Consider the following 24,281-nt stretch of genomic DNA (forward strand, 5'->3'; position numbering starts at 1 on the left):
ACTGTGTGTGTTTGTGTGGAAGAGAGAATGAGTTCAGAGAACAGTTAACAGAGAGAGAGAGTTGGAAAGAGAGTGAGTTTATAGAGACAAACACATAGAAAATACAAAGGCCAGAAAGGTCTGTTTGGTGCAACCTTTATTTCAATCAATATCAAAATTCTAACATACATTCACTCAACTGACTTACACAGAGCTGATAACACAAGAGATGAAAGTAAATTTCTGAATAACACACTCTCGTCAACATTCATCTCTTTATAAAAGAATACACACACATAAAGGTCAAGAATGGATGGCTCTCTAGCAAATTTCTGTAAAAATATTAACATCTATGCTTCCCATTCTATGTGTCTCTGTGAATGCCAGCACATAAGGGTCTGTACATGTATAACTGTCCATTTCTTCTGTTCTAAGATTCAGCTTGATGTGGCTTCCTGCAATTGTTATACGAGACCATTACACACAGACATACAGACAGAGACAGACAGACACACACAGACACAGACACACACATGCACTCATTGGTAACAGTATAAGAAAAACACTAATCCCAACGTCAAACAACAAACTAATAAAAAAACAACCATCGATCATGTAGCAAAATCTTCCAATAGCATTCACACACACTGTTCATCAAAACCTTTGACCTGGTTCATAAATGTCAAGAGTTAACATACTACACCATTCTGCCAGACAACATACACATCTGAGCTATGCCTTGCGGCTTTTCTTCTTTTGGATTTGCACACAGCTGCAATACATTGCACAGTTAATGCACGTACCGCTTCAGTCGACCAACTCCGCAAATAACTCTGCCGGGTTTGTCTGGGTTGTGACAGAGTGAGTACCCTTGCTTTTTCTGGGACAAATAATCGACACGTGGTTCCTGTACACGTGTTTGAGACACACCTCTGGCTAGTGACTGGTGTGTAATGTTACGGGGGAAAGTTTGCCCAAGTGACATGATAGGCCAGTCACTAGCGAGGGTGTCAATCGATCAATCAATATGAGGCTTATATCGCGCGTATTCCGTGGGCGCAGGGATTTTTTTTATTTTTTTTAATTTTATTTGTATTTTATGCAATTTATATCGCGCACATATTCAAGTCGCAGGAATTTATTTATGCCGTGTGAGATGGAATTTTTTTACACAATACATCACGCATTCACATCGGGTGTGCGTCTTATAAACATGTACAGGAACCACGTGTGGATTATTTGTCCCAGAAAAAACAAGGGTACTCACTCTGTCACAACCCATACAAACCAGACGAGTTATTTGTGAATATCGTCAATTCATCTTGCTAATACATGCATTATTTACATCAAAGTTAAAACCAACACTGGCTATAAATGTTACTCACAACTCACACACTGAACCACACTTGCTATGCTTATGTATAAATACTAATCTAAATGCTTTAAAGAAAAGAAAAGGATAATGAAAGATAATTATGATCTCACCTCAGGTTCACAATACGTAAGATATGAGAACTTCGTCTCATCAGAAATATATACTTGTAGCTTATCCACATAGATCATTAACAGTTCCTTTAAATTTTGTTATATTAATTAAAAAAGAAAATAAAGAGATTAACACTTTCCTCTGCCCAATGCACAAGGCTAATGTTTGTGAAACTTTCAGACCAAAATGCAGGATACAACAGTGGATATTAACAAACACAAAGAAAACAACAAAAGACACACACTCACACACACTCACACACAAAGAGAAGTCTATTCAAATGAAAGAACAAAATCTATGTTGATGAATTTAGTTTATCCACAGTGACAGTTTTAATTACAGATCCCTCCTCTAATTCCAAGCTTTTCAGAATCTCATGACAGCCTAAGAGTAACCTGCTAATGCCCAAATGTTTGCATCTAATTATGAGAAACATTCAGAATGCACCAATGTATATGAATCAATGTGGGAGTGCAATAACATGCTTGTGCATGAAATTCAAGCATGATAAACAACTACACACCAAACTTGAAGAAACACACATCTTGTTGCACAAAAGACATCCACAACCAGATGAGTGATGCACACTCAAATCACTGTCACTGCACTTGGCAGCAGCATCTTTCTTTTTTACAATTTTACCACACACAACCCAATGGAAATTCAGTGAAAATGGAAAACAACCAATCTTTCCTAACACTAACACATTTATACTGAGAATAAAAACTACACACAATTTCATATATTACCCAACTACAATCATGCAAATGAAAATCTGTAACATCCTCCAGTGGCTTTCAAATGTAAGTCAAAACTTTTAACACAAGATTGGATAACACAATCATTTCGTCTGACAAAACAACTCAGTCATCTTAAATAATGTCATCAAGTACATCAATGTAAAAAAACATCACAGATCATTTTATCACTGTGACATACACCTCTGATTTGCTTGCGACAGGCAAAGACTTCACACATACACACAGCACTCCTGACTCTCAAAACAGTGGGGACATTCACTACACTGAGGGAATGAGTTGATTGACACACCTATTTTCCCTCCTCTCCCATATAATAATGATAACAATTATTATTATTACTCTTACAGTTTTCATGTAAATGTAAATGTACTACTATCCAAGCACTTGCTGATTAGGGATGAGAATGAATACAGCATGTCACTCTTGACACGTATCCATACAAAACATACCATCAGGTGCACTGGTAATGCTCACATTTTGTTCTGACTGCAAAAACTGACTCCCTCTTTTCATAAACCACCTCCACGAGAAACAAACAAACAACCGCCCCCAAAAAGGAAAAAGTGAAAATAAGAAAAACAATTAGAGACACCAACCTGCCTTTTGGAAAATTTTGTTAAAAATGTTGTTACACCAAATAATCTCCCCCCCCCCCCCCCCCCTCATTTCTATGACCCCTCCTGACTTCCTCCCCTACCTTCTTCTACTACAACCCCCCCTCCCTTCCCACATAAACATCCCTCATTCCACAAGACAATGACACTATCATCACTGAGCTTTTCGTGCTTTGGGACGTTTGCGTGCTGGGGAGGACTCTGCCGAGTTTTGTTCCATGAAGGGTTCTGTGTCCCCGGAGTGGTGTTGTTGTTGTCGCTGTTGTTGTTGTTGCTGTTGCTGGTGTTGTGCAAAGGCCTGCACCTGTCCCACCATCTGCAGCGCCATCGGCAATACCTGTGGGGAAAAAAGAACACAAAATGAAATTATTGAGAGTGAGATAGGGAGAGAGAAAGGGGGCAGGAAGAGAGAGATAAGAGAGGGTGAGAGAGAGGGGTGAGAGAGAGGGGTGAGAGAGAGAGAGAGAGAGAGAGAGAGAGAGAGAGAGAGAGAGAGAGAGAGAGAGAGAGAGAGAAAGAGAGAAAGGGATGAGGGAGGGAGGAAGGGAAAGGGAGAAAAAAGAGAGAGAGAGAGGATAAGGCATGGTAAACAATGGCAATATCCCACTATTTTAACATTTTAGTTAGGTCCAGATCCTTACTCCCGTGACCATTCTCTGGCTGCAAAGGTTTGACGATTGATTTGACTTCTACGGACCCTTTAGAACAAAATTAGACCCCCCTACACCTTCGAAAAATGCTGGCATTTTTCACCAGAGGCCAAAATCCAAGATGGCCGCCAGCGCTATCTGGAAAAATCAAGTTTTGAACCAAAGCACCTAGAATTATGTACAAAGACACTTTTTCGGGTGAGTTGACGACGAGGATTCCGATTCTGATATTAGTTTGACGTTACGACATCATTTGGCCCTAATAATTTAAGATGGCCACCATCCAGTAGAGCGAAAACGTAACTTTTGTCCTTCAAGCAAACATCCTCCATAAGGATCTATTGCAGTAAAGCAATTGTTGAATGCATGACAAGAGAACTTAGTACACTTCTAAATAACCTCTGTATAATAACTGTAACATGAACAGTTTTCAGTTGAAACCAATTACAAACTGTCAATAATAATCGTTTTACTCTGAAAATGGCACTTTTTCGGCCCTTTCTTTGGACAAAGATCAGTTGATACACATTTAGAAGTCACCAATTGTGCTTTTATGTCCTTCCTTTCAGTGCTATGAAATCGATGAATCAATATGACATTGGTGAGATAAATTAGTCCGAATCAGAGCATGCTGCCTCGCTAGATTCTGAATCGTCATATTCCAATGCATTCTCCCTCCTCTGTACATCATCATCATCATCATCATCATCATCTTCCTCATTGCTCTCATCTTCCTCGCTCTCTTCAGCTGGCCCTTGTGCAGGTAGGTGCATAGGTAGGTGTATCGGGAGAGCAGGTTGCGTGTGGCGGACAGGGCGACAGCGACCACCCACCAGCTCGGTCGCATGCATGCATGAGTTTGACTCATTTCCGTTTGACCCTTCCTCACCCACCCTCCGCATGCTACAGTCAGCCATGCCTGCCTCTGATGAGCTGGTTGCGGATTTCAAGTCAGCCCATGCTGCAGGGGAGGAATAGCTGACCAGCTTCTTGCGAGAGAGGGTGTTCAGTAAGAATACCTCCCTCCATGCACCCGTCCCTCTGAGCAAACGCTTGACGTTTGCCAAGATGCCCGACTTGGAGAAGCCCGGGGAGGAACTCAAGGCGAGAGCTGCTGAGATGGAACGGAGAGCTCTCAGGGCAGTAATCGACCTGGTTGAGGTCAGTCAACTTGTGGACCTCTCTGAGTTGTTGGAACATCGTGTTGTCGAGGAGTGTGTGGCCTTATTCAACCCAAACGGCACATACAGGAAGACACAAAAGAGCAAGCTCATCCAAAGGCTCTCTCTGCAACCTGTAGAACTGCAGGATCCCTACATCGCTCTCATCGACATGGGCATGATCTGGAGGATGGCAACGCCATCAACAGAGGATCGACAGACGCAAGATGGTACCCCATACACGTGGTCAGACTACGCCCACAAGGTGTCATCCATCATCATTGCCCGTCATGGTCATGCTGAACGTATTATATGTGTGAACGACCCGTACAACGCAACATACTCAACCAAAGATGATGAGCGAGACCTGCGGGTACAGGGTCAAGCACATGTCCCCAACATCTACATGAAATTGAGCGACCCCTTCCCATCTGCCCACGCGTTCAAAACGCTGCTGTGTAGTGTCAGCAACAAGGAGCGGCTACAAAAGCTTATATGTGACTACCTGAGAGACTTTGCACAGAGTGTTGATGCAGAGATTGTCTACTCTGTTGGCCCCCACTGCACCAACTTGTCAACCCAGCAACCATTGGAGAACTACAGCTTTGAGCAGTCTGAGGCTGACACTGTCCTCTTTTCCACATATGCAGTTCTGCGCGAATCAGGTTACAGTGGCCCTGTTGTCATTGATGCCGCTGATACGGATGCCTATGTCGCGGCTGCAGTCATCTCACAGCAGCTGCCAGGAATCCTCTGCATCAAGAGGAAGCAGGAGACGGTCTTCTGCCGTGGCCTGGTGACTGACGAGATGGCAGACTGTATTGTGCAGCTTCACTGTATGACAGGCTGTGATGCCAACTCAGGTTTCTACGGCAAGGGTAAGACGTCAGTGTTTGACCGGGTTGCAAAGAGCGCTGTGGCCCGACGGCAACTCTTGAAGTGCGGAGATAGCCTTGACCCTGAGGAGGAGGTGCTAGAGGAGCTCTTCCAATTCACGCGACATGCAATCTATGGCGACAACAAGAGTAGCACCATGGCTGAGGCCCGTGCAGCAAAGTGGAAGGCACTGAAAAACAAAGCATTCATCTGTCTGCCTCCAGATGCAGACAGCCTACGCCAACACTGCCTCCGTGCAAACATATCTAGTGCGTCATCCCTTCCTGAAGAACCACCCCACGCCACTTGGAAACGGCTGGGAGCTGGTGGGTGGTCGCTGTCTGCTCTCCCGATACACCTACCTATGCACCTACCTGCACAAGGGCCATTTGAAGAGAGCGAGGAAGATGAGAGCAATGAGGAAGATGATGATGATGATGATGTACAGAGGAGGGAGAATGCATTGGAATATGACGATTCAGAATCTAGCGAGGCAGCATGCTCTGATTCGGACTAATTTATCTCACCAATGTCATATTGATTCATCGATTTCATAGCACTGAAAGGAAGGACATAAAAGCACAATTGGTGACTTCTAAATGTGTATCAACTGATCTTTGTCCAAAGAAAGGGCCGAAAAAGTGCCATTTTCAGAGTAAAACGATTATTATTGACAGTTTGTAATTGGTTTCAACTGAAAACTGTTCATGTTACAGTTATTATACAGAGGTTATTTAGAAGTGTACTAAGTTCTCTTGTCATGCATTCAACAATTGCTTTACTGCAATAGATCCTTATGGAGGATGTTTGCTTGAAGGACAAAAGTTACGTTTTCGCTCTACTGGATGGTGGCCATCTTAAATTATTAGGGCCAAATGATGTCGTAACGTCAAACTAATATCAGAATCGGAATCCTCGTCATCAACTCACCCGAAAAAGTGTCTTTGTACATAATTCTAGGTGCTTTGGTTCAAAACTTGATTTTTCCAGATAGCGCTGGCGGCCATCTTGGATTTTGGCCTCTGGTTAAAAATGCCAGCATTTTTCGAAGGTGTAGGGGGGTCTAATTTTGTTCTAAAGGGTCCGTAGAAGTCAAATCAATCGTCAAACCTTTGCAGCCAGAGAATGGTCACGGGAGTAAGGATCTGGACCTAACTATTTGTCTCTAGGAGTATGCACAGGTTTGTTTGCAAGTTGGGACTAACCAAAAGTGTCCCCACATGCCTGTCATCATAGGAATAAAGGTGTCCACTCATCGGAGGGGCCTCACAGATACCTGTGTACCTGTGTGGAAACACACATGCACAGATTCATATACCCAAGCAGCTGTTAATGCAAGGCTTGCACACACAAGTGCAAGAGACTGCAGACAGACACACTCACAGTCCCATGGTTGTAGAGACTGCAGACAGACACACTCACAGTCCCATGGTTGTAGAGGGTAAGGTCTTCGTGCATGACACGGGTTGGCCGAGTGGTAACGCACTTGCGCTCGGAAGCGAGAGGTTGCGAGTTCGACCCTGGGTCAGGGCGTTAGCAATTTTCTCCCCCACCCCCCCCCCCCCCCTTTCCTAATCTAGGTGGTGGGTTCCAGTGCTAGTCTTTCGGATGAGACGATAAACCGAGGTCCCTCCGTGTACACTACATTGGGGTATGCACGTTAAAGATCCCACGATTGACAAAAGGGTCTTTCCTGGCAAAATTGTATAGGCGTAGATAAAAATGTCCACCAAAATACCCGTGTGACCTGGAATAATAGGCCGTGAAAGGTGGATGCAGCGCCTACAGGCTGTTGATCTACTGGCCGATGTGAATGCGTGATATATTGTGTAAAAAATTCCATCTCACACGGCATTAATAGGTAGACATGCGCCTTGAGTCGCCTTGTGTGGTGAGATACGTGCGCGATATAAATCCTCGTAAATAAAAACAAATAAACACACAGGGGCAAGAGAAAGGTGTTAGACACACTCAGAGCACAGTGGTACCTGTGATGAAAGGACACCCGTGGGACCAGCCAAGTGTCCCTACATTGCAGGTGGCCTTTCATGACAGGTATACTTTGGTAGAGATATCAAAAGGGACAAGAGAAGGTGTCCTTTCAAAGGAGGTGTCCTCTCATGGGAGGGTCCACACATTGCAGGTACTGCTGTGGGAGCAAACAAGAAGAAGAAGAAGAAGAAGACACACTCACAGTCTGGTAGTTGTAGAGGGCCAGGATGATGATGGCCACCACAGGCAGGATGAGGAACGACCCTGGGGACAGCTCCTGGTCAACCATCTTCCTCTGAAGAAAAAATAATGAACATAGCAACTTACGTCAAATAAAATATATTAAAAAAAAGATAAAAACTCTATTCCGCTTGTGCAAGATTTATGACTCAAAACAAACATCCTAAAACTTCTTCCAGTGGACGCATGCACGACTCACCTTGGGTTCAAACGAGAACTTGTAGTGTTTGAAGGAGATGTTTGCGGTGAAGGACACCTCAGGGTCAACGAAGTCGTATTGCGACTTGGGCAAGGTGCACTCCAGGCGCAGCGTGTATTTCTGGAAACGTAGGAGATTATCATAACTCACAATGTACAACCAGTCACTGTACAACCATTTACTGTACAGCCATTTACTGTGCAACCATTTACTGTGCAACCATTTACTGTACAACCATTTACTGTACAACCATTTACTGTACAACCAGTCACTGTACAACCATTTACTGTACAACCATTTACTGTGCAACCATTTACTGTACAACCATTTACTGTACAACCATTTACTGTACAACCATTTACTGTACAGCCATTTACTGTACAACCATTTACTGTACAACCATTTACTGTACAGCCATTTACTGTACAACCATTTACTGTACAACCATTTACTGTACAACCATTTACTGTACAACTATTTACTGTACAACCAGTCACTGTACAACCATTTACTGTACAACCATTTACTGTGCAACCATTTACTGTACAGCCATTTACTGTACAACCAGTCACTGTACAACCAGTCACTGTACAACCATTTACTGTACAACCATTTACTGTACAACCATTTACTGTGCAACCATTTACTGTACAACCAGTCACTGTACAACCATTTACTGTACAACCAGTCACTGTACAACCGTTTACTGTGCAACCATTTACTGTACAACCATTTACTGTACAACCATTTACTGTACAACCATTTACTGTACAACCATTTACTGTACAACCATTTACTGTGCAACCATTTACTGTACAACCATTTACTGTACAGCCATTTACTGTACAACCATTTACTTGAAAAATAAGTAACCAGTTACTGGTATATTTGCTGTGCTTCTTCAAGGAATCTTTATGAACACCATATCAACGAAACACTGAATAAATCACTCAAGCAATAATGTCTATCATTTGAGTAGACACTGGCCTCAGGCATCTTACCAAAAGAGGTAAGGGCGCTTGTTGCAATGTTACAAACAAAGGACGCAACAGACACACACAGACACACAAACAAATAAACAATGAAGAAACACACATGCAAACACATTAATACAGAACAGAAACAAACAAAACCATTTTGTAACTTTCCCACATGTAGTCATTCAATGATTCATTCTTCAAGAAACAAAAAACAAACACACGCAAGCAATCGATCAAACCAACCACCAAAGACACACAACTCACCACGTTGTCCATCTGCAGAGTGGGGAAGTAGAAGAATGTGGACCGGCCCAGAGAGATGGTGTGGACGGGGGAGTCCGGTGCGTCTTCCCTGTACAGTCGCGCCTGTAACAAAGCAGTCACAACATCTGTCAATACAGTGGCACCTGTAACAAAGCAGTCACAACATCTGTCAATACAGTGGCGCCTGTAACAAAGCAGTCACAACATCTGTCAATACAGTGGCGCCTGTAACAAAGCAGTCACAACATCTGTCAATACAGTGGCGCCTGTAACAAAGCAGTCACAACATCTGTCAATACAGTGGAACCCTTGTTTCAAGACTTCCAAAAATCGGAAAAAATCAGATCTTCTAAAGGAGGGAGTCTTAAAATGGAGGTAAATTTACAGAAGTTACGAATATAAAATCTTAAAAAGCAAAGTCATGTGTGTGTGTGTGTGTTGTTATAATCGGCAGGGTGTGCCGAAGAAAATGTTCCATTTTGATGTAACATTTGAATGGACAATAAAGTGTTGTTATTGTTATTGTCATAACAGAGAGGTTCAACTGTATACATAAGTCAAACAGCCAGAAACTTGAGAAAGTAATTATGGATCTATAAAGAAGATTTTACTGAAGATGGTTGGTTTTGTTTGTTGGTTTGTTTTGACCCTTCATCTAATACGGCCATGTGAGACTGATGCAAGTTTGTTTCCTTTCTCACTTCATATGATAGTCTCTGTAATTGAAACTGTGACATGTGGCCATCTTTTGCTGTATACGTTTATAACAACATAGTTCAATCTTTCTCTTCATGATTGTCCCTTGAGTAAAGGTTTGTAGTGCTATAAAACAATGTCCCATCTTTGTGTAAACATGAAAATGGGCATTAAAGTTCTCTCAATCTTTTTTTTGTGTGTGAGGGCAATAGAAACTGTCACATGGCAAATTTGCACCCAAACCCCAGCTTTCAAGAATAAGGATAAAGTCAAGAAGAATAATAACAAGAGGGAAGAAGAGTGTTTGACCTTGAGGTGTGGCAGGTGTTCCTCGGGTGTCATGACGTTGCCACTGATGTCCATCTGGTTCATGCGACGGAACGCGATGATGTTGATGTCCGTGAAGTCTTTGTCGGCCACCTGGTGCACACAGTTACATACATGGTAGTTCTGTTCCAACACTTAACCCACAAGCATTTAGCACACACACACAGAAAGACAGACAGAGGAACGTCAGATAGATAAATATATAAGAAGTCTCTATTCTACACTAACTGGACACAAAGTTCTCAGTTTCACAACACTTTTAGTTTCTAATACTTTTGGTTCAACCAATGTCCCTATATCTCTCTCTGTAAGTCTCTCTTTCTCCACGCACGCACGCACACACACACACACACACACACACACACACACACACACACACACACACACCCCCACACACACAAAACCAACTCCAACAAACTCTGACATGGTAATTGACCTTCAGACAACTGGTTACCTCTAACAACACAAATACCAACACACACTTAAGTGTACCTTGATGATGCGAGACTTGGGCCCAGCACGCTCGATGTGGGTGTTGACCTGGCCGGTCTTCAGGTGCACGTCATACTGACACTTGGGCTGAAACAGAATCACGTCCGCACTCAGGTATTGACATTTCAGCAAGTGCTGTGCAACATCAATTTGACAAGTACGATCAGACACAGGAGGAAATAGTGGTTCAAAGTGAATGATTGTCCACAACTGAGCTCTCAACAGACACAGGAGGAAATAGTGGTTCAAAGTCAATGATTGTCCACAACTGAGCTCTCAACAGACACAGGAGGAAATAGTGGTTCAAAGTCAATGATTGTCCACAACTGAGCTCTCAACAGACACAGGAGGAAATAGTGGTTCAAAGTCAATGATTGTCCACAACTGAGCTCTCAACAGACACAGGAGGAAATAGTGGTTCAAAGTCAATGATTGTCCACAACTGAGCTCTCAACAGACACAGGAGGAAATAGTGGTTCAAAGTCAATGATTGTCCACAACTGAGCTCTCAACAGACACAGGAGGAAATAGTGGTTCAAAGTCAATGATTGTCCACAACTGAGCTCTCAACAGACACAGGAGGAAATAGTGGTTCAAAGTCAATGATTGTCCACAACTGAGCTCTCAACAGACACAGGAGGAAATAGTGGTTCAAAGTGAATGATTGTCCACAACTGAGCTCTCAACAGACACAGGAGGAAATAGTGGTTCAAAGTGAATGATTGTCCACAACTGAGCTCTCAACAGACACAGGAGGAAATAGTGGTTCAAAGTGAATGATTGTCCACAACTGAGCTCTCAACAGACACAGGAGGAAATAGTGGTTCAAAGTGAATGATTGTCCACAACTGAGCTCTCAACAGACACAGGAGGAAATAGTGGTTCAAAGTGAATGATTGTCCACAACTGAGCTCTCAACAGACACAGGAGGAAATAGTGGTTCAAAGTGAATGATTGTCCACAACTGAGCTCTCAACAGACACAGGAGGAAATAGTGGTTCAAAGTGAATGATTGTCCACAACTGAGCTCTCAACAGACACAGGAGGAAATAGTGGTTCAAAGTCAATGATTGTCCACAACTGAGCTCTCAACAGACTAGCCTAGCCGGCCATCTAATACAAGTACTGCTGAATACCGTATCTCTCATGGTTGCTCAGGTGAATCAAAAAGTGGAAATATTCCAGCATTATAGGATGTTATTTTGCTAGCTATTCCATTGTTTGTTACCAGTGTTTTGACTAAAAGAAACCCTTTAATCCGCATCTACACCATCTTGCCCAAGAATAGACATTTTTAATAAAGTTTCATGAGAAGGTAGGAACATAAAATGCAAAATAGAAAGTATCTGCAGTGCCACATTTTAGTGTAGACCATGCTTTGTGACCCACTTGGTGACCGCTACACGGAGCGGGAAGAAGAAATGAGCTCCGGTACTCACAAAAAAAGAGGAAACTGCATGCTTGTGATTATTTGTTCAAGCCTTGCAATCTTTAGCTTGGCATAGCAATTGCTCTAAAAATGTAGCTTGAGAACAACACTGCCTTGTGTTGCTAGGGTATTCACCTGCAGTCCACGAATGCGGTAGGAGCCGTCCTGCTCCGTCTTGGCCTCTTCCTGGAACTGCTCACAACCTTGACCTTCGCCCACAGCCTCCACCACCACCCCCGCCTCCGGCTCGCCGTTCAGCGACGTCACCTTGCCATACACACTAAGGGGAGGAGGAAAATCATTATCAGCGTGAGAAAAGAACCAATGGCCCCAATGACAGACAGAAAGGCAGACTACAACATACCTGTAAGCCACCCTGGTCCCAGAGATGACAATGTTCATGGTGGATCTCTCCCTCACACAGACAGACAGACAGACAGACAGACAGACAGACAGGCAGGCAGACAGACAGACAGGCAGACTACAACCGACCTGTAAGCCACCCTGGTCCCAGAGATGACAATGTTCATGGTGGTTCCCTCCCTCACACAGACAGACAGACAGACAGACACAGACACACACACGCCCTACAACATACCTGTAAGCCACCCTGGTCCCAGAGATGACAATGTTCATGGTGGTTCCCTCCTCCACCGTGATGCTCTGAGACTGCGGCTCAAACTTGTATTCCTTGGTCATGGGGCGCAGGTAGTACTGACCGGGGCTCTGTAGGTAACACACGATTATAACAGTCATTGTTCTCACTTTCTTCATTTATCAAACAAAAGATTCGTCAAAGTGTTACTGCTGTAACAGAATTTTGAAAAAGACAAACAAAAACAAAATAAAAAAATCCATTTCTATCCCAGCTGAACTGATTCCATGCCAGTTCCTACCAAAAATATGAGCTACTAACATCATAAATTAGTTTTTTACCGCCATGCTTAGCCTTGATCTCCTTTCAAATAAGAGAATGCCCTTAAAACTCAGATAAAAAAGAAGCACTTGATGCTTTATTCTCAATTCACACACAGTTGAGTAATAATCGTAGCTTTATTGCAGACATTGAGCATTGGTGTGTTTGTTACAGCATTTCACGCTCCAACAGTTTCTGAAAGGGCTTTTACTGTGGGCAAGAAAAGACAACTGCGGGTGAAGAGCTGAAGTTAGACACTGACCAGACTTGTGAAGACGAGAGTACCGGTGTCACCAGTGATGTTGTTGCTGCGATACTGTCGCTCTCCACTGAGTGACAGCAACACACCTGGCATGGGTTGTCCTTGTTTATCCAACACCTGTAAAACACAACATCAACAGGTGAAATGACACTGACGCTACTTTGGTGTGTGTGGTGTATATGCTTCTGCTGAATGTCAAACACGCATGTAGCAACTCTACTCTAAACAGGGTTAAAGTGTTTTGGCCCAAAATGATGATGTAAAAAAAGAAGCATACACGAGTCCACCAGCAATGTAAATACAAATGGAAAAAGAAACAAAGACAACGTATTTTTCCTGCTTAGAGCCTTTCAGTATCTTTAACTATATTTTTAGCGTCACAGGGCTACACCCTAACCCACCTTGACAGATATCTCGCCCAGCTTGAATGCCCTGAAGACGTCTTTTTTGCTGGCGTCTGGTGTGATGACGTATCCCGTCTTCTCTGCCGCCACGCTGTACTTGACGTCACCGTGCAGGGGGCCCACTCTGAATGACATTACATCACAATGTTTTGGTCTTTTTATTTCTCTTACATTTTGTTCGTTTGTTTGTTTGCTTAACGCCCAGCCGACCACGAAGGGCCATATCAGGGCGTTGCTGCTTTGACATATAACGTGCGCCACACACAAGAGAGAAGTCGCAGCACAGGCTTCATGTCTCACCCAGTCACATTATTCTGACACCGGACAAACCAGTCCTAGCACTAACCCCATAATGCCAGACGACAGGCGGAGCAGCCACTAGATTGCCAATTTTAAAGTCTTAGGTATGACCCGGCCGGGGTTCGAACCCACGACCTCCCGATCACGGGGCGGACGCCTTACCACTAGGCCAACCGTGCTGGTCTCTCTCTCACATGCACAGTCACCATGGTTCTTCCAGTTGAACCTGCCCTGATAAGGACCACTTGCTCAAACAATCACCCAATGAGTTATTTTATATTAATTCACCTTTACAGACAGGTTTGACTGTATCATTAACTCACCTCCCTACCACTTTAATTGTATCATTAACTCACCTCCCTACCACTTTAATGCGTAACTTATCATTAACTCACCTCCCTACCACTTTAATGCGTAACTTCAAAACGTCAAATTTTCCTTCCTGCTTACTTGTGTTCCAATTGTGTCAACTACAAGGACCACAGGTTGAATGGAACCATTTTTGGCAGTGACTGAAATCACAACACCATTCCCTAACAGCAACACTCTTCCATAATTGTAATGCCCTACTGCTATTGCTACATCTTCCGTAACTGTAATGCCCTACTGCTATTGCTACATCTTCCGTAACTGTAATGCCCTACTGCTATTGCTACATCTTCCGTAACTGTAATGCCCTACTGCTATTGCTACATCTTCCGTAACTGTAATGCCCTACTGCTATTTGCTACATCTTCCGTAACTGTAATGCCCCACTGCTATTGCTACATCTTCCGTAACTGTAATGCCCTACTGCTATTGCTACATCTTCCGTAACTGTAATGGCCTACTGCTATTGCTACATCTTCCGTAACTGAAAAGCGCCTTTGGTTATTGTAACTCCCTCTTGTGTATTCTAATCTCTTCCTCAAACACACAAATCGTCGTCCTCCTGGAACTTTGGCGAAACTCGATTCTTGGCGATGTTGATGTTTTTGCGCTTTAGACTAAGTAAATCATTCTCAATGAGAAATATTCTCTAAAAATACGATGGACAATACATGATGGACAATACATGATGGACAATACATGATGGACAATACATGATGGACAATACATGATGGACAATACATGATGGACAATACATGATGGACAATACATGATGGACAATACATGATGGACAATACATGATGGACAATACATGATGGACAATACATGATGGACAATACATGATGGACAATACACGATGGACAATACATGATGGACAATACATGATGGACAATACATGATGGACAATACATGATGGACAATACACGATGGACAATACATGATTTAACATTCTGTTATCTTTCTATCCATACCAGGAACAAATAGAAACACTATTTCATAATACAAATAATCAGTTTTGGCCTTCTGCTGAAAGGATGTCTAAAATGAGTTAGGCCAAAATTCCATGACGATGTCAAAATTATGTTTATTCCTGGGAATACCAACCTGTATTTTCCAGATGCTTCTGTTGTGAGGAGGACAGGGTCCATGGAGCCGTCCTCAGAGGTGACAGTGATGGTGACGCCCTCTAGTGGCGGCTGTACCTCTCCCGTCATGAACACACCTTTACGTCCCGTAAAGCTCGCCACCTCTCCTGGGCACGACTCTGTCACACACAATTCTCACTTTGTACACTTCTTGTAAATGTAACACTTATCTATTCCTCTTCCATCATAAACACGCCCAAAGCTTGCCACCTCTCCTGGGCAAGACTCTCTTACACACAATTATCACCTTGATATTTCTTGTAAAAGGTAAGTGTCAGGGCTCCCAAAGTGCGCGTCCCTGTGTCCTATACGCACTAAAAGCCCAAAACACGTACTAGAAATGTATGGAGGGGGTCCCGGGTCGCACTAAACTTGAAAAGAGCGGGTCCCGGGACGCACTATCCTTTATCATGCGTACCGTAGATACTTTTTCTGACTGCCTATCGTCAGCACACTATTCGTAACCGCATGACAATGTTTTATAAGTACACCCGGTTGTTCGGTTTTTGGACCCTTATAACCCTCTAAAATTGTGCAGTGGGGGAGCCCTGAAGTGTTCACATGTTTATTCAGTTGTTTGTTTAAGTATTCATTCATTAAGTGGTGGCTATCCCTGTCCTGTCATGCACTTTCCCTTATATTCCACCTCTCCTAGGTATGACTCTGTTAAGGCCTTCCTTAATTGAGAGCAACGACTTGACAAAGTCTTTTCACCAAAGATTCAGTGCCAAAGCTTTGTGCAGTCAGCTTCCTGAAGTAGACTTCAGGAATTTGACTTCATCCAATGAAATATCAGGCTTTACACACCATGTTCTGAATCATTCATCTTTCTTTAGCAGCCACAAATGTGTGTTTCAGCCTGAGGAACAAGCAAAGAGATGCAAAGAAAACTAAAGAAAGACAGAAAAGCTTTACCTCCATCAATGGTGACCTCCTTCTTGGCGGGGTAGAACAACACCTCCTTGGACTTGACGGAAATCTCCAGCTTCTCTCCCGCCCTGTACATCAAACACCAATCGTAAAGTCATGTTTTATGTTTTCTTTTTTTTAAAAGGATCTTCCCCTCAAAAAATACTTGGTCTCAAATCGCCCTAAGAGCTACATGGTTTGGATATTTTGGTTTAGAATAATGACATAACAAGGCAAGAGTGCCTTAACTGTGCAAAAACAAGTGTTATGGAAAAAAAACAACCTGGATTGGACAGAATAAAACAGAGACCCTAAATATGCAGAGTGAAGAGTTTCAAATCTACGGAGCCATTATTGTTTGAATTTCACAGCATATGTTATTATGTACATTCCAACCTGCAAAGGCCACCACCTCATGGTAACGGCTATCCGCCAACAACAACCATCCATAAGAATCCCTGACAAACCTTTTCTATATAGTTCCCTTTTTTGTAGGGACCAACTTCTATAATGACCATTTTTGGTCATGTACTTTGGTGGCCGTTACAAACAGGCCTGACTGTACTGACAAACAAGGCATGTGACATTCCACAGGGTCCTTACTTTGCCCAGTGGGAGTTACAAACAGGCCTGACTGTACTGACAAACAAGGCATGCGACATTCCACAGGGTCCTTACTTTGCCCAGTGGGAGTTACAAACAGGCCTGACTGTACTGACAAACAAGGCATGTGACATTCCACAGGGTCCTTACTTTGCCCAGTGGGAGTTACAAACAGGCCTGACTGTACTGACAAACAAGGCATGTGACATTCCACAGGGTCCTTACTTTGCCCAGTGGGAGTTACAAACAGGCCTGACTGTACTGACAAACAAGGCATGTGACATTCCACAGGGTCCTTACTTTGCCCAGTGGGAGTTACAAACAGGCCTGACTGTACTGACAAACAAGGCATGTGACATTCCACAGGGTCCTTACTTTGCCCAGTGGGAGTTACAAACAGGCCTGACTGTACTGACAAACAAGGCATGTGACATTCCACAGGGTCCTTACTTTGCCCAGTGGGAGTTACAAACAGGCCTGACTGTACTGACAAACAAGGCATGTGACATTCCACAGGGTCCTTACTTTGCCCAGTGGGAGTTACAAACAGGCCTGACTGTACTGACAAACAAGGCATGTGACATTCCACAGGGTCCTTACTTTGCCCAGTGGGAGTTACAAACAGGCCTGACTGTACTGACAAACAAGGCATGTGACATTCCACAGGGTCCTTACTTTGCCCAGTGGGAGTTACAAACAGGCCTGACTGTACTGACAAACAAGGCATGTGACATTCCACAGGGTCCTTACTTTGCCCAGTGGGAGTTACAAACAGGCCTGACTGTACTGACAAACAAGGCATGTGACATTCCACAGGGTCCTTACTTTGCCCAGTGGGAGTTACAAACAGGCCTGACTGTACTGACACACAAGGCATGTGACGTCCTTACTTTGCCCAGTGGGAGTTACAAACAGGCCTGACTGTACTGACACACAAGGCATGTGACATTCCACAGGGTCCTTACTTTGCCCAGTGGGAGTTACAAACAGGCCTGACTGTACTGACAAACAAGGCATGTGACATTCCACAGGGTCCTTACTTTGCCCAGTGGGAGTTACAAACAGGCCTGACTGTACTGACAAACAAGGCATGTGACATTCCACAGGGTCCTTACTTTGCCCAGTGGGAGTTACAAACAGGCCTGACTGTACTGACAAACAAGGCATGTGACATTCCACAGGGTCCTTACTTTGCCCAGTGGGAGTTACAAACAGGCCTGACTGTACTGACAAACAAGGCATGTGACATTCCACAGGGTCCTTACTTTGCCCAGTGGGAGTTACAAACAGGCCTGACTGTACTGACAAACAAGGCATGTGACATTCCACAGGGTCCTTACTTTGCCCAGTGGGAGTTACAAACAGGCCTGACTGTACTGACACACAAGGCATGTGACATTCCACAGGGTCCTTACTTTGCCCAGTGGGAGTTACAAACAGGCCTGACTGTACTGACACACAAGGCATGTGACGTCCTTACTTTGCCCAGTGGGAGAAGGTGTAGGTGAAGGGTCCCTTGTCCTTGGCGCCCCCTGAACTGAGCGACAGTGGACCAATCACAGTGGCCGTATCTTCCACTGATGACCTGCACACACCAATCACAAAATAGTTTGTAAAACATCTGAAACAGGTTTAAAATCCCACGTATTCACTGCGGAACAAAAGCACCTGACACACAAAGAGAAGAGACACAGATATACACAAATGTAAACAATCAATCAATCAATCAATGAGTCTTATATCGCGCATATTCCGAGGGTACAGTTCTAGGCGCTCTGCAGTGATGCCGTGTGAGATGAAATTTTATACGGCCAGTAGATTGCAGCCATTTCGGCGCATATTTACCTTTCACGGCCTATTATTCCAAGTCACACGGGTATAGGTAGACAATTATTAACTGTGCCTAAGCAATTTTGCCAGGAAAGACCCTTTTGTCAATCGTGGGATCTTTAACGTGCACACCCAATGTAGTGTACACGGGGGGAGGTTCGGACACCGAAGAGAGTCTGCACACAAAGTTGACTCTGTGAAATAAATTTCCGCCGAACCTGGGATCGAACTCACGCTGACAGCGGCCAACTGAATACAAATCCAGCGCTCTACCAACTGAGCTATATTCCCGCCACACACAAACACAAAGAACTATCTGTACTTCGGTGATGACTTTTACTTGTTGCTGTTGTTGGTGGTTGTTGTTGTTGTTGTTAGCCTTTTCAACATTAAAAACCCTGTCATAGTCTAATTGTATCATATGCAAGGAGTGTATGGATGTGTGATTGTTTCCATGACAGGACAAATACCAATGGCTTTTATGCTATATGGCGGATTAAATTCTTTTTCTTATTGTTCTTGATCTATCTCAAACACTTACGAGTCATCATCATCATCATCATCATCATCATCATCATCATCATCATCATCATCATCATCATCATCACACACTCACTTGATTGTAACCGTGATGTCAGCCACTTTCTCCTCTGTCTTGACGGTGCCTGTAGCGATGTGCTGAATGGCTGTCAGGGTCAAGGCCACTGGGTTCGCCCTGTCGTATCACACACACACACAGACACTTGACACTGTCAACAAGCTGAGAGCATCTGACAGCATCAATGGTACAGTGGAACCCCCGTTTTAAGACCCCCCCGTTTTAAGACCTCCCCGTTTTAAGACCCCCCCATTTTAAGACCCCCCGTTTTAAGACCCCCTGTTTTAAGACCCCCCGTTTTAAGACCCCCCCCCCCCCCGTTTTAAGACCCCCCGTTTTAAGCCCCCCCCCCCCCCCCCGTTTTAACACACACCCCCCCCCCCCCCCCCCCCGTTTTAAGACCCCCCTGTTTTAAGACCCCCCCATTTAAGACCCCCCCCCCCCCCGTTTAAGACCCCCCCGTTTTAAGACCCCCCCCGTTTTAAGACCCCCTTGTTTTAAGACCCCCCCGTTTTAAGACCCCCCCGTTTTAAGACCCCCCGTTTTAAGACCCCCCCGTTTTAAGACCCCCCCGTTTTGCCAGGAAAGACCCTTTTGTCAATCGTGGGATCTTTAACGTGCACACCCAATGTAGTGTACACGGGGGGAGGTTCGGACACCGAGGAGAGTCTGCACACAAAGTTGACTGTGAAATAAATTTCCGCCGAACCTGGGATCGAACTCACGCTGACAGCGGCCAACTGAATACAAATCCAGCGCGCTACCAACTGAGCTATATCCCCGCCCGTTTTCATGTGTGAACACTAAACAAAAATAGCTCCTACTTCTAAGGCAAATACAGAATTTGTCAATCACTCGAATGTGGAAGTTGCTGAGAAAAAAACCCAGGAAACAAAAAGAACCCTCCACTTTCAACGTAAGGGCATTGTTTATCACGTTCACCAGACAGAATCTATCCATTGGCCTTCAAATTTGTACACAACATCAACATTTACTGCAAAATGTGCCCTCTATCATCAAACATAGTTGACTCACGTGTCGTAGGAGTAGACCTCTTGTTCAAACTTGTGGCAGGAATCCGGTGTGAGCTGGTAGACACCGGCCTGAGCCAGACAGAACCGGTTTGTTCCCTTGTTCAGTTGGAAGGACCCCACGGTGCCCGACTTCTTCTCATGGGCAAAGTTCTGAACACAACACACATTTCATTATGATTGTAAATGTTATTCATGTTATTATTGACAAGATGAATGTGTATACACACAGAAATAAAAATGTCAGAATTAAAGAAAGCAGACAAAGACAGAGGAGAGACAGAGAAAACAAAAGAAACAAGAAATTCCTCCGAGGTAGGAAAAACACCCCCGTCAAAGGGAAATAACCTTCTCAGTTGGTGGCAGTGACTGAGTGAGAATGGTTATTTCCCTTTGACATAACAACTGTGTGAATGGTGCTATACTGAATGAAAGAGTGTGACATGAAGTTCTTGTACATCATTGTAAAGAGTGTGAATGACGTTTTAGTTTAGATGTCAAGCGCTTAGAGCAAGCCTTTTTAACGAAAGTTTTTGATTTAGCGCTATATAAATGTTCTTATTATTATTATTATTATTATTATTGACCATTAAGATGTGCCTCTATAAGTCCTTGTAGAATCTTAATCCAGCAATAACTCCCTAACCGTGTGTTTGACTGGTCCCAATTTTTGTAAGGACCGTCTCAGGAATGTATAGAACCTGTTCACCAAGTTTGGTGACGATCGGTCCGTTCATTCTTGAGATCTATATGCGAACACAAACACACAAACAAACACATCGACCGAAACCTATACACACCCCTATACCGGGGGTGTAAAGAAGAGAAGGGAGAAGAGACCAGTAGCAAGACAAATTATCAAATAAACGGCACTATAATTCAACCATCACAAAATGTAACATCATTAATGTGTGCTCAAATCACCAGAGAGAGAGAGAGAGAGAGAGAGAGAGAGAGAGAGAGAGAGAGAGAGAGAGAGAGAGAGAGAGAGAGAGAGAGAGAGAGAGAGAGAGAGAGAGAGAGAGAGAGAGAGAGAGAGAGAGAGAGAGAGAGACTCAAGTAGATATAGCCTCTACACGCACAAAACAGATATACTCTGGATTCCATGAAAATTGAAGCCAGTTACCATCCACTTGGCCTCCCCCAAAGCCCCCCCACTCCCACCCTCCCCCCCCCCCTCTTTATTTGACCCTTACTCACCAGAGTGATGGGGTGAGAGATGGAACACTTGAGGATGTATCCGTTGTGTGTGAAGGACACGCCGGTCACGTCCCCCTCCCCCACCTCCAGGTCCACAGTCTTACTCTTCCAGCACCACGAGTCCTGCACAATGGTGGCTGCACACACACACCCACACTCATTACATGCACAGTAGCATTTTACACACTTTTTACATTTAGTCAAGTTTTGACTAAATGTTTTAACATAGAGGGGGAATCGAAACTAGGGTCGTGGTGTATGTGTGTCTCTGTGTGTGTGTAGAGCGATTCAGAGAAACTACTGGACCGATCTTTGTGAAATTTTACATGAGAGTTCCTGGGCATGATATCCCCAGACGTTTTCTTCATTTTTTCGATAAATGTCTTTAATGACGTCATATCCGGCTTTTTGTAAAAGTTGAGGCGGCACTGTCACATCCTCATTTTTTAATAAAATTGATTGAAATTTTGGCCAAGCAATCTTCGACGAAGGCCGGACTTTGGTATTGCATTTCAGCTTAGAGGCATACAAATTAATTGATAATTTTGGTAATTAAAAATCTGAAAATTGTAATTAAAACTATTTTTTTATAAAACCATCCAAAAACAATTTCATCTGATTTGTCATTATTTGCTGATTCCAAAAACATATAAATATGTTATATTCGGATTAAAAGCAAGCTTTGAAAATTAAAAATATAAAAATGATGATTAAAATTAAATTTCCGAAATCGATTTAAAAACAATTTCATCTTATTCCTTGTCGGTTCCTGATTCAAAAAACTTATAGATATGATCTGTTTGGATTAAAAACACGCTCAGAACAAGCGGTGGACAGATGATGCTACGAGTATACGGTCTTGCGGAAAAAATGCAGTGCATTCAGTTTCATTCTGTGAGTTCGACTGAGCTTGACTAAATGTTGTATTTTCGCCTTACGCGACATATTGGCTCACGTAAGTGTCGCCTATGCGATGCTAACTTTTGTCTGTCTGTGCGTGCGTGCGTGCGTGCATGCGTATGTATGTATGTATGTATGTATGTATGTATGTATGTATGTATGTATGTATGTCTGAGGTAGAAACTTCAACATTTGACTGAACACCGAAATACTAATTTTACCTGGTTATTATTCAAGCAACAGCTTCAAAGTATTGAAGCAATGATCAACATTTCGTCGGCACGTATGTAGTTAAAGTGTGTATCCAAAGAAAAGGGGTGGTGGGGGGTTTTGGGGGGGTAAAAACAGGTGACTGGTTTGTGTCGTGTGTGGTATGTAGACCAGGTCAGGGGTCAAGGTTAGGTCAGATCGCGTGAAGGATTGTGGTATAGATACAGTTATCACCGAGCTGCAGTTCGCCGATTTGGAGAAGACGATTTCACATTGTTCGGTTTCGTAGCTCCAGAAAAATAGATAAGGAAGATACCAAAGGAGATTTCCTACAGGTTAATCTGCACAGCGTGTTTCCAGTGTCTGCGCGAGGAAGCGCTGTCGAAAGCGCAGTGTCGATCTGTCCATCTGGCAGTCGTGTCCCCGTAAGTAGGCTACAGACAGACAGATCTAAATCTAGTGTCTCGCACTCTTGCACCGTGTCACCTATGCTTACTGTGTGTGTGTATGTGTGATGGAGTGATTGAGTTTGTGTTACTGTTTGTCGATTTCTTACGTGAGCCTTGAAGGCTTCGCCTCTTGTTTTTGTAATTAATACTAGTCTCAGAATCACAGTGTGAATTAGAGTATTGAATTGTGGCACTTGCAAAACCACAGCACACACAAACAACTAAACACAGTGGACCCCCCTCCCCTTTTAAGACCATGCTTTTTCAGACTTTCTGTTCATAACCTCTGTAACTGTACCCCCATTTTAAGACTCCCTCCTTGTTAAGACTTCATTTTCTCTGATTTTTGGAGGTCCTAAAAGGGGGGTTCCACTGTCGCCACACTATGTACCGTACACACACATACACATTGTTCTGCGTATATTCCACTGTACCAACACTATGTACCGTACACACACATACACATTGTTCTGCTTATATTCTACTGTCGCCACACTATGTACCGTACACACACATACACATTGTTCTGCTTATATTCTACTGTCGCCACACTATGTACTGTACACACACATACACATTGTTCTGCTTATATTCTACTGTCGCCACACTATGTACCGTACACACACATACACATTGTTCTGCTTATATTCTACTGTCGCCACACTATGTACTGTACACACACATACACATTGTTCTGCTTATATTCTACTGTCGCCACACTATGTACTGTACACACACATACACATTGTTCTGCTTATATTCTACTGTCGCCACACTATGTACTGTACACACACATACACATTGTTCTGCTTATATTCTACTGTCGCCACACTATGTACTGTACACACACATACACATTGTTCTGTATATATTCCACTGTACCAACACTATGTACCGTACACACACATACACATTGTTCTGCTTATATTCTACTGTCGCCACACTATGTACCGTACACACACATACACATTGTTCTGCTTATATTCTACTGTCGCCACACTATGTACTGT

The 24,281-nt window shown here is 43.5% G+C and overlaps 1 protein-coding gene across 2 annotated transcripts in view; it reads right to left on the minus strand.

The window, feature by feature from the left end:
* Positions 1-2,906: 2,906 nt before the first annotated feature.
* LOC138974184 (BOS complex subunit NOMO1-like) overlaps positions 2,907-24,281 on the minus strand; it is a 49,714-nt gene continuing 28,339 nt past the window's right edge. For both annotated transcript variants that reach the window (XM_070346891.1, XM_070346892.1), the window contains exons 16-31: positions 21,713-21,849; positions 20,517-20,665; positions 19,500-19,598; positions 18,534-18,638; positions 16,457-16,539; positions 15,501-15,660; positions 13,725-13,851; positions 13,324-13,440; positions 12,744-12,871; positions 12,281-12,425; positions 10,717-10,803; positions 10,207-10,317; positions 9,202-9,303; positions 7,958-8,077; positions 7,721-7,813; positions 2,907-3,177 (exon numbers count right to left, since the gene is read on the minus strand). In XM_070346891.1, the coding sequence (XP_070202992.1) occupies positions 2,995-3,177; positions 7,721-7,813; positions 7,958-8,077; positions 9,202-9,303; positions 10,207-10,317; positions 10,717-10,803; positions 12,281-12,425; positions 12,744-12,871; positions 13,324-13,440; positions 13,725-13,851; positions 15,501-15,660; positions 16,457-16,539; positions 18,534-18,638; positions 19,500-19,598; positions 20,517-20,665; positions 21,713-21,849 (1,946 nt within the window). In that variant the 3' untranslated portion in view covers positions 2,907-2,994. The remainder of the gene's footprint in view (positions 3,178-7,720; positions 7,814-7,957; positions 8,078-9,201; positions 9,304-10,206; positions 10,318-10,716; positions 10,804-12,280; positions 12,426-12,743; positions 12,872-13,323; positions 13,441-13,724; positions 13,852-15,500; positions 15,661-16,456; positions 16,540-18,533; positions 18,639-19,499; positions 19,599-20,516; positions 20,666-21,712; positions 21,850-24,281) is intronic.

This window comes from Littorina saxatilis, linkage group LG8 (genome assembly GCF_037325665.1).
Source record: "Littorina saxatilis isolate snail1 linkage group LG8, US_GU_Lsax_2.0, whole genome shotgun sequence".
NCBI classification, from domain to species: Eukaryota; Metazoa; Mollusca; class Gastropoda; order Littorinimorpha; family Littorinidae; genus Littorina; species Littorina saxatilis.